Source organism: Anabrus simplex, chromosome 3, assembly GCF_040414725.1.
Source record: "Anabrus simplex isolate iqAnaSimp1 chromosome 3, ASM4041472v1, whole genome shotgun sequence".
NCBI lineage: Eukaryota > Metazoa > Arthropoda > Insecta > Orthoptera > Tettigoniidae > Anabrus > Anabrus simplex.
In genome coordinates this window covers 492,179,671-492,189,926 of record NC_090267.1, presented here as the reverse complement: position 1 = coordinate 492,189,926, position 10,256 = coordinate 492,179,671, and the positions used below count along the sequence as shown (strand labels likewise).

The window sequence follows — 10,256 nt, the reverse complement described above, 5'->3', positions numbered from 1 at the left end:
AGTGTCATGTAACACAATGTGCGAGGCGATGTTACCTAGCAACAGTACTTTGAGAGCTCCACAGGCCGTGTCATGGCCATCCATTAACCTTCTACTGCCCAATGTTACTTTGAAGTCACATATCATTTTGTATACATGTTCTCATGGGCGCCCGCAAGGGGGGGCAAGGGGGGGCGCTTGCCCCCCCCTGGAATTCTAAAAAGTTGATGTTCAATTGTTTAATATCATACCAGATTATTTCATAAACTGAACTTACTGACAGTCATCTAGCATCTGTTATATTCGCAAATTTCTGTAAAAATATTAATGTTGCATATGTTATATTGGTATTTATATTCAAGAAAATTGTTAATGTGCCCCCCTTGGAAAAGATCCTGCGGGCGCCCATGCATGTTCTGCTGTTAGAATGCAATTGAGCCACAACTTCCCAGTGTAACTTTAAAGTTACAGTATGGCTGTTGTGATTTTCGACTGTTTATAGTTTAATAGTTACATGCATAAGCCACCAGTAAGCGATAAATGTATGGTTGGAAGCATTTTCCAGGCACATGGCGGATAGCTAGTTTTACAGTTAGGCCTATGTTTCGTGTTATTACTAACAAATTATATGCATAAAAATATAGAAACCAAAGGTAAGCGTCTTGAATACGTTATGAGACTGTTTTATAAATTAGTTGATTTTTTAGCTTATAATTCAAAAGTAAAGCTTTGTAACCTAAAAGTCACATTGGGCAATAACGGCACCAAAACCTAATTTTATGTTTCATGAGTCATGAGTGTTCGGTCCTTTTATGGAAAGCCTAAAGGGAAGGAAAATAACGTCCAGACTAGGGCAATATCTGGATATGAATCAGAAGATTCTGATTCAGATGAAGGTGTTTAAATAAGTAGGAATGAAACTCCAAATATTATTATTCCAAAGAGCGATGACAGCGATATAAATGAAGAAGAAAATAATGTAGGAGTAGAAGATGATGAAAGAATGGCGCCTGATAATGAAATTTAAAATGCAGCACCTAATCTTACTGAATGTTCGTGGAAGGCGATTACTAGTCGCTCGATTATGCCTATTCCACCATGGAAAGGAAAACTCTCCTGTGGACCAGATGTTATTCAGTCACCAATAACATATTTCAAAACATTAGTAGATGATAATATTCTAGAAAACGCAGTATCTCAATCTAATTTATACTCTGCGCAGAGAGATCCTTCAAAAGCCTTAAAGTCGGACAAAAGTGAAATAGAACAATGTTTTGGATGCTGTCTATTTATGTCTATCTGTGGACTACCATAATCTCGGATGTATTGGAAAACTGAGACACGAGTACCTGCTGTGGCTAATGCAAAGTTCCGTAATCGGTGGGAACAAATAAAACTAAATCTTCATTTCAGTGACAATAGAACCATAGATCCAGATGATACGATTTACAAGATTCGACCATTTTTACAGGCTCTAGTGCAGAATTTTAAAACAATACCCATAGATGAGCAAGTAATCCCGTTCAAGGGCAAACACAACCTAAAGCATTATATAAAGAACAAACCTAGAAAATGGGGATACAAAGCGTTCCTGCTATGTGATTCATCAGGAATTGTATATAATATGGAATTATGTATAGGAAAGGTCACTCATAATGCCTCTTTACCAGATGTTGGTGTAAGTGGAAATGTTGTTATTCGCCTGGCAACCGTCGTACCAAAGGATGCTTTCCATAAGCTTTATTTCGATAATTGGTTCACTAGTGTAGATCTGCAGGATGAATTGCAAAAACTAGGGATTCTGTCTGTGGTTACAGTTCGCTGTAATAGGCTGAAAAACTGCCCATTTTCCTCAGATAATAATTTGAAAAAAAAGGGAAGAGGCAGCTTTGAAGAATCTGCTGGTAAAACAGGCGGTGTTGATCTAAAAGCTGTAAAGTGGTACGACAATAAGCCTGGACACTTACTCAGCACATTTGTTGGTGCTTATCCAACTTCAAAAGTACAACGGTGGGATGAGACAAAAAAAGAGAGAATTTCTATTGAATGTCCTAATGCGGTCCTCTACTATAACAAATGTATGGGTAGAGTTGATTTGCTGAACTCCCTTACTGCACTAAACAGAACCAAGATTCGATTTTTAAAAAAATGGTATCTCTGTATTCTTTTCCACTTACTGGATGTAGCTGTTGCTTTACAGGAGAGACTGTCTGGCTTGCGGAGCGAGGAGCTCTCTTTGGTCGACTGCTTTGTGCCTCAACACAAGAAGACAGGAAGACCCAGTTCGTCTGCATTAGGAGCTGAAATTGAGGAAAAGAAGAAGAAAGGACCAGCTGCTCCAACTAACCACTGGCCTCAGTTCACGGACAAGAGAGCGAGATGCAAGGTGTACCTAAAGTTATGTGTGGAAAGTGTAATGTTCATCTTTGTTTCACACAGAGTAGAACATTTGTTTCAAGAACAGTTTTCAGTAAAGTGCAGACATTGAACAATGTATCTTGTGATAATTCTGTGATTCAAAAGTGTTAATCTTTTATAAAGTAAATAGTTCGTCTTCTATAAAGTTATTTTCCAGTAAAAAAACTGCTTTGTTTCAATTCCTCAGTATAATTTGGCTTTGAGCATGATTACGAAAATGTGACAAAAATAGCACATATCAGAACATTATTGCCCAGTGTAAACTGGAAGTCACAAACCTAATTTTTGAAAATCAAAAATGAAAATTTAATAAAAACTGCATTTATGTGTAGTTTGCAACATATTTAATTAACATATGACAGAGAACATTCTTTTAAAACACAACAAAATAATTTGGGCAGTAGATGGTTAATACTTCACATCACAGCCTGCACGGTTGCTGAGTAACATCGCATCACACCCTTTTTTGAAAGACATATTTATGATCATTTGATTTGCAAAAGGGAAATTTACTTAATTGTTTTTAAATATATCTTCTTCTTCTGTTTACATTGCAGGGTTGATTTTCTCCTCAGACTCAACGGATCCCACCTTTACCGCCTGGAGCGTGAGACTTTGGCTCGTGGTATACAACTGGGGAGGATGATAAGTACCTCGCCCAGGCGGCCTCGCCTACTGTGTTGAACAGGGGCCTTGTGGGGGGTATGGGAATATTGGAAGGGACAGGGAAGGAAGCGGTCGTGGCCTTAAATTAGATACCACCCGGACGTTTACCTGGAGGGGAAGTGGGAAAGCATGGAAACCACTTCGAGGGTGGCTAAGGTGGGAATCGAACCCTCCTCTACTCAGTTGACCTCCCGACGCTGAGTGGACCCCGTTCCAGCCCTTGCACCAGTTTTCAAATTTCGTGGCAGAGCCGGGAATGGAACCCGGGCCTCCGGGGGTGGTGGCTAATCACGCTAACGACTGCACCACAGAGGTGGACAAAATTCTTATCAACATCTTGATCTTGTGTACTGTCTTCTTCGAGTTTTATTTTTGGATTGGATACCAACCCATAGTTCCTCCTTCTATCGATGGCTGTTATATCGACACGTGTGTTAAAGCCTTTAGATGATAAACAAAAGTGGCGTATGCTGGAATCAAGACGTACGCTCCCACTAGACTAATGATACCCCTTTTCGGTAGTTGGTTTAGTGAAGATGAAGACAATAGCCAACGGAGAAGCTTGCTGTGTTGTCAAAGCTGTTTCACAGGCTATTGCCTTACCCTCTGCTACTGTCAATAGTCGACACCTGATCAGTGGAGATGGTAGCCTAAGGTTTAGCAAACTAAAGTTCGGCTTTGTGGCTAAATGGATAGAATGCTTGCCTTTGGTCCGATGACCGCGGTTCAGCACTCTGTTATGAGGTGAGGAAGTACCAATGCATTGAGGAACGGATGGTTGTTAGTAGTGGCGATCTGAGGAAACGAAGTCTAGCACAGCCATCTCCCTGGTCCCCGCACCTATCGGACATTCAGCAGCGTGTCGAGCGAGGTTAGACGAGGCGAGAGGAACGCAGAGCCTGGGCTGCGATTTCTGTCTCCGACGCCTTCCTCTCAAAAATACGAGCGACGTTTTTCCTTATTGCTTTCAAGATTTGTAAATGGAACAATGTGTCAGATGTTTACATTATAATATGCTTTAGATTTCCAACGTTCTCATTTGAGTTTTTGGGCTTCACCGATAGCCTTGGTAGCCCTCAGTATACGCCACTGATAAACAGACTCTACCAAACGTGTGGACATTATGGCTATCCATTGAAGCACGCTACTATTCCTTGTTCTAGAACCAAATTGCAGAGAAACAGACGTAAACAAGCACTAATTCCTAGCCTCAAAGCAGGTTGTCAGGTTTGGGGGATGGAAGACCTACCATAGTAACTGGACATGGTCTGAGATCTATTTATTACAGTGGTAACTTATTTCATTTTATTTCTGAATCACGTCCTATCTTCTGGCACAACAGGAAAGTCCTCGTAGCATTTCCAGCCTTGCGCGTATGGGCCAAAACCGAAAACCAATCTTTGTCCCGGCACTCTTTTTAAATATCCACTCGTGTAGTTGTATCTAGAAACAAATAAATACAAAGAAATGCATAAACATATTATTTACTGTGACAGGTTTAAAGAATATAGACTAAACATCAGTAAAACAAAAACTGTTGAAAAGACTATCAACAGGAAAGGCATAATGTCAAACATTTTTATGGAGCGAACTCGCTTGCAATCTGTTTCTATCTTCAAATACGTTGAAAGTTTCACTTCGAAAGGTAACACGAAAGCAAGAAAAACTGAATAGGACTCAAAAATCTTCTCACTTTTATTTTCAAGTGAGAAATCTACTGTGGGGAGGTAAAATACCCAAAAAAGCAAAACTGGCCATGTTTCATTCCTACTTCATTCCAGTTATCACCTATGGACTCGAACCTTGTACCCTACATAACAGGGCAATTAATTAAAAGACCAGGAAATAAAATATGAAATGAATCAAACATGAAGGAAGCTTGCATCAAAATACCTGTTACCGAGCTTTTGGAAGACACAGACTACAGTGGTTTGGACATGTAATGAGGATGGACAGAACGACAACAGGGATTTATTTTGACGGAGATGTGAAAGGGGAGAGACCAGTAGGGAGACTACGGAATGCACTAGTGTCCAAAAGTTAAGCATAATCACTAAACGAAGCCATACCGCCTGATAGGAATGTCAGACGAATTGCTGAACAAACGGAAGCTGACTCACACACCATATGCCACACAACTTGTCCAAAGCAACAGTGTCAGAAAGGTTCTGATAGCTAAGGTACACCTTTGGCAACAACTAACAAAACTTGGCAATGTCTTCCACAACAAAATATGCTGTTAATAGGGTGTATGGTGTCCGGCTCCATGGCTAAATGATTAGCGTGCTGGCCTTTGGTCATAGGGGTCCCGGGTTCGATTCCCGGCAGGGTCGGAAATTTTAACCATCATTGGTTAATTTCGCTGGCATGGGGGCTAGGTGTATGTGTTGTCTTCATCATCATTTCATCCTCATCACGACGCGCAGGTGGCCTACGGGCGTCAAATTGAAAGACCTGCATCTGGCGAGCCGAACACGTCCTCGGACACCCCCGGCACTAAAAGCCATACGTCATCTCATCTCTCTCAGGGCGTATGGTTACCCCTAACGGCCACACATGCTTCGCAGCGACGTGGCATGCTCTCTATCAGGTGGTCCAAGAGCCCTTGTGGCAGTCGATCCAATGCCTCCGAAAGGGCAATCCGAAGGCCTTGGAGGGTCCTTGGTGGAGGCTGACGGGATGCAATTTGCCTACACATTGCATTCCAGGCATGTCCTATAGGATTCATATCCGCAGACCTCGCTGGCCAGTCCATGCGATGAATGCCTTCTCCAGCCAGGAATGCATCCACCTGAGCAGCGCGGTGCGGTCGGGCATTATCGTCCATTAAGAGGAAGTCTGGACCAACCGCGCCTCTGAAGAGTCGAACATGTGGTCTCAGTACCTCATCTCTGTATCCCCGAGCGTTAACAGTTGTCCTCGGACCACCCATGAAGATGTGCAGGTCCGTACGGCCATTCAACATGACGCCACTCCACACCATGACGCCACCACCACCACCATACTGGTCCCGTTCCACGATGTTCCTCTGGTTGAATCGGCTACCGGGTTCTCTCCAGATTAATGTGCGACGGGAATCGTTCTGCAAAATGAAGTGGGATTCATCTGTGACGGTTCCACAGTAAACGGACCCGTCTCTGTGCTGGAATGAGCGGGAAGCACACCGTTGGACGTCGGGCAAACACCCCTGCTGTTCTGAGCCTCCGGTACACAGTTTGCCGGGAAACTGCACCCCCAGAGACGGTTGCAAGCTCCACCGACAATTGTCTTCAAAGTGCATTCCGATTTCGTCGGGAGCTTAAGGCCAGGTATCGGTCCTGTTGTCGGGTGGTTACCCTTGGTCGACCTGGTACTGGCCTACGACTAACATCTCCTGTGTCTCGAAATCGTCTCCAAAGCCTGGAAATGACACTTTGTAGCATATTCAAGGATACGGCGACTTCGCTCCGTGTCTGGCCTGCTTCCAGGCGACCGAGTATTGTACCTTGCAAAACGGGGTCCAAATGGCGTCGTTGTGCCATTATGTTGTCACGTTCACGACGAGGCTACACTCCGCACACTACAGAACAAACACGACTGAGGGAATATGGGGCGCAGGCACTGGCTGTGTTTACCTTGCGGTTACGCCGCTAGTCAAAGCAGGGAACAATCCTTTCCTATACAGAGCGAACACGTAAGGTTGGTAGGTGCATATGTCGTGCGATTTGCAGTCTATTTCCAGTTGCTCTGCTTACTCGTAACTTATGCTTAACTTTTGGACACTAGTGTAGATGACAGACACAGTGAAATCGGAGGTCAGCAAGTGGGAGGACATAGAAAACCAGGAACTATATTCTGACAGGAGGAAATGACGACCGCTTCCACAACACACCCGGGAAACTGGAGCTAGTAATGGTTATCATCATTATTTGCTGTGTGCTTGGCATTATTTAACAGCCTTTTCATGGTAAATAGCATCAATATTAAATGAAAATAATTATTTTGCTTCACATCAGCATTACCGTCCCAGATAACATCAGCGAGACGGACTACCTGCTGTTAGGAGGACAGAGATTAGTAAATAGACAGCGATTAGTGAGGTGTGGTCATTCTTGGTTCAACATAATCGTGTGTGTTAATACTAATTTCGGCCATCTTCGATCGATAACGCAGATTCGCGACCAATAATAATAATAATAATAATAATAATAATAATAATAATAATAATAATAATAATAATAATAATAATAATAATAATAATAATGTGAGCGGTTCAGACGGTTGAGGCCCTGGCCTACTGACCCCAACTTGGGAGGTTCGATCCTGACTTAATTCGGTGCTATTCGAATGTGCTCAAATACTTCACCCTCGTGTCGGTTGATGTACTCGCACGTAGAACTCCTGGGGCACTAAATTCCGACACTTCGGCGTCTCCGAAAACGGTAAAAGTAGTTAGTGGGACGTAAAGCTAATAATAATAATAATAATAATAATAATAATAATAATAATAATAATAATAATAATATATCCAGCTACGTGGCTAAAAGGTTAGCGCACTGACCTTTGGTCACAGGGGTCCCGGTTTCGATCCCCAGCAAGGTCGAGAAATTTTAATCATCATTTGTTAATTTCGCTGGACGTATGTGTCGACTTCGTCACGACTCGCACGTCTCTTACGGGCGTCAAATGAAAAATCCCTGCGCCTGCCGAGCCGAACATGTCCTCGGACATTCCCGGAACTAAACGCCATACGCCATATCCATATAGGAGAGACCGCGGTACTTCCGAACACCTAAGCTTTGAAGCGAGATTTTACAAAAGTTTGAAGACTGGTGAAAAACAATGTGGATTAGTAAAATCCATCGTATTTACCCCGTAAGCACTCACAATTATAACATTCAAATGTAGATAGAAATATTTAAAAATTCAGTTCCAAAAAATTACTGCAACGTTCGGCATTACCCCACTACCAGGGGTAATAGCGAACTTTATGTTAGCCATTACCCCTCATGCAAATAATATGTTCAAAATGATGTGAAAACTATATTTAGACTACTAAAGCATAACTTACAACATTTTGAACAGTATGGTTTAAGTTAAACTCTTATTGACACTTTCGGATACAAAAATCACATAAGTTAACGTTCAGATTTATTTTCCCAAGAACTGCAGTCTTTGTGAGTCCATTGCTTGCAAGATGCATTTGAACATTTATACCATAACTCATTGTCACGTCCAAATTTCGCACAAACACAACATAGCTCATCAGAATCAGTTTTGGATTCACCATCCATGTCCAATATATCGACAAGATCAACATCTTCATGAGTGTCGTCACAAATATTTTCACTTACATCTTCATCTTCTGATGATCCAAAATTAATTGACCTACTGCATGAAGGCTTGTCAATGCTATGCTTCTTTTTCCTTCCAATACCATTTGGTACTATGGACACCACCGACTGTTTCTTCTGTGCATTCAACTTCCTTCTCTTCTCCTTTTCTTGAAGTCTTTCTTTCATTGGAGTTGCTGTTAGATGTTCTGAATGTTGTTTCTTTCGTCCACGATATTTTTGTCCAGAATTTGATGAAGGGCCTGGGATTGGTGAAATATCTGCAAGAGAAATGTACCCATTTCCCTTTTGATTGGTACAAAGTGGCAAAGCCACATGATCCGCTGAAATTGTACTTGGCCTGCTTTCAACTCCTTCACGAATCTCTTCCTCTGGTTGTTCTCCTTCGTCGGGTGTCTCATTGTCATGAACAATTCTCACTGTAGCACCAAGGAAGTCCTCCTCACTGAAAACTCCTGGGTTAAGAGGGTATATTCCTGTCGTTCTAAAGCCGGACATCCCTTTCTCAATGTTCGCTACTTTGATAAAGGCTCTCTTGAAAATGACCGGCACATCTGACATGATGATCTTTGGGTTCTCTCTCATGTGAATATCACACTCTTTATTGAAAGCGGCTTTCAGAGGCCCATATAAAGTAATGTCAAGGGGTTGCATGCGATGAGAAGAATGTGGGGGTAATGGTAGCACGCATATACCATTGTCCTTGCAGAAATTATATGAACACAAAGAAATGTGGCTGGAGTGATTGTCCAGCACTAGAAGAACGGGGTTTGATCTTGAGGCACCAAAAAAAGAAGCAAAATGTAGCAACCAGGTGTGGTCAACCCGATTTGGATCAAGCACTGATTGTTCCTTCTGGCCCACCGCGACGAAATTCGGCATTAAGGCGCAGTGCAGGGAAAATCATCATTGGGGGAACGTACGATCCAACAGCATTCATTGCACAGTATACGGTTATTGTTCTTCCCCTTTCTCCACTAGTAGCAGCTCCTACCTGCTTCTGACGTTTGGGAGCCAGAATAGTACCTGGTTTCTGGACACAACTTAGCCACTTTCGTCCATATTAAATCTCTTCGATAGAGGGAAGTTGTGCTTGGCCATCAGTTCGGACAAGAGTGAAAAAAAACTATGAACTTCCCCTTTGTTGAACACTGTTATGGGATTCAGACTTGTTGCCTCAGGTTTCCTTACGCTTACGGAAGGATTTCTTTTTAAGAATCCAGATAACCAATCGTCACCAGCTTCACGTTTCTCCTTATTGAAGTTATCTGTGATTTCATTTTTTTCTGCAAACTCAAACGCAAGACGTCTTAATTCGCTTGGTCTAATTCCACAGAACGCTTTGGCTAAACAAATTACATGACAGGCCATATCTGTTTCTTGATCTATACAAAATAACGGTTTTCTCCCCATGTTTGGTGCCTCCGTGTTACCAGATTTAAGTATATCATATAGAGTAGTAACAGGAATATTGAATAATCTAGCTACTTCTCGTACAGGTCGGCCTTCTGCTCGAACTTTCTTGGCTCTTTCGAGATCCTCCTCTGTCCAGCTCGCTTTTGCTGTCTTCCGCTTCGGATTCCTCATCTGAAACGTTTTTAAGATGTGCTAATAAACAGAATGAATAAATGAACAGATAAATAAATAAATAAATAAATAAATAAATAAATAAATAAATAAATAAATAAATAAATACATGTGATACATAAAACGAGACGTATCACCCTAAATAGAATGTTTTTAAATTAATAAACTGAGTTTTATCAATCGTAAAATACACGGGGCAATGCCGAACAAGTTGTTCACGATAGCTCCGTTGAACGCCATGATACTACTTCATCGTTAACTTACAAAATAACG

General features: G+C 41.9%; 1 protein-coding gene across 1 annotated transcript in view; it reads right to left on the bottom strand.

Annotated features, from left to right (window-relative positions):
* Nucleotides 1–4,327: 4,327 nt before the first annotated feature.
* LOC136866557 (ETS-related transcription factor Elf-5) overlaps nucleotides 4,328–10,256 on the bottom strand; it is a 95,295-nt gene continuing 89,366 nt past the window's right edge. Inside the window, exon 10 of the mRNA XM_068226763.1 lies at nucleotides 4,328–4,506. Within this exon, the coding sequence (XP_068082864.1) occupies nucleotides 4,380–4,506 (127 nt within the window). The 3' untranslated portion in view covers nucleotides 4,328–4,379. The remainder of the gene's footprint in view (nucleotides 4,507–10,256) is intronic.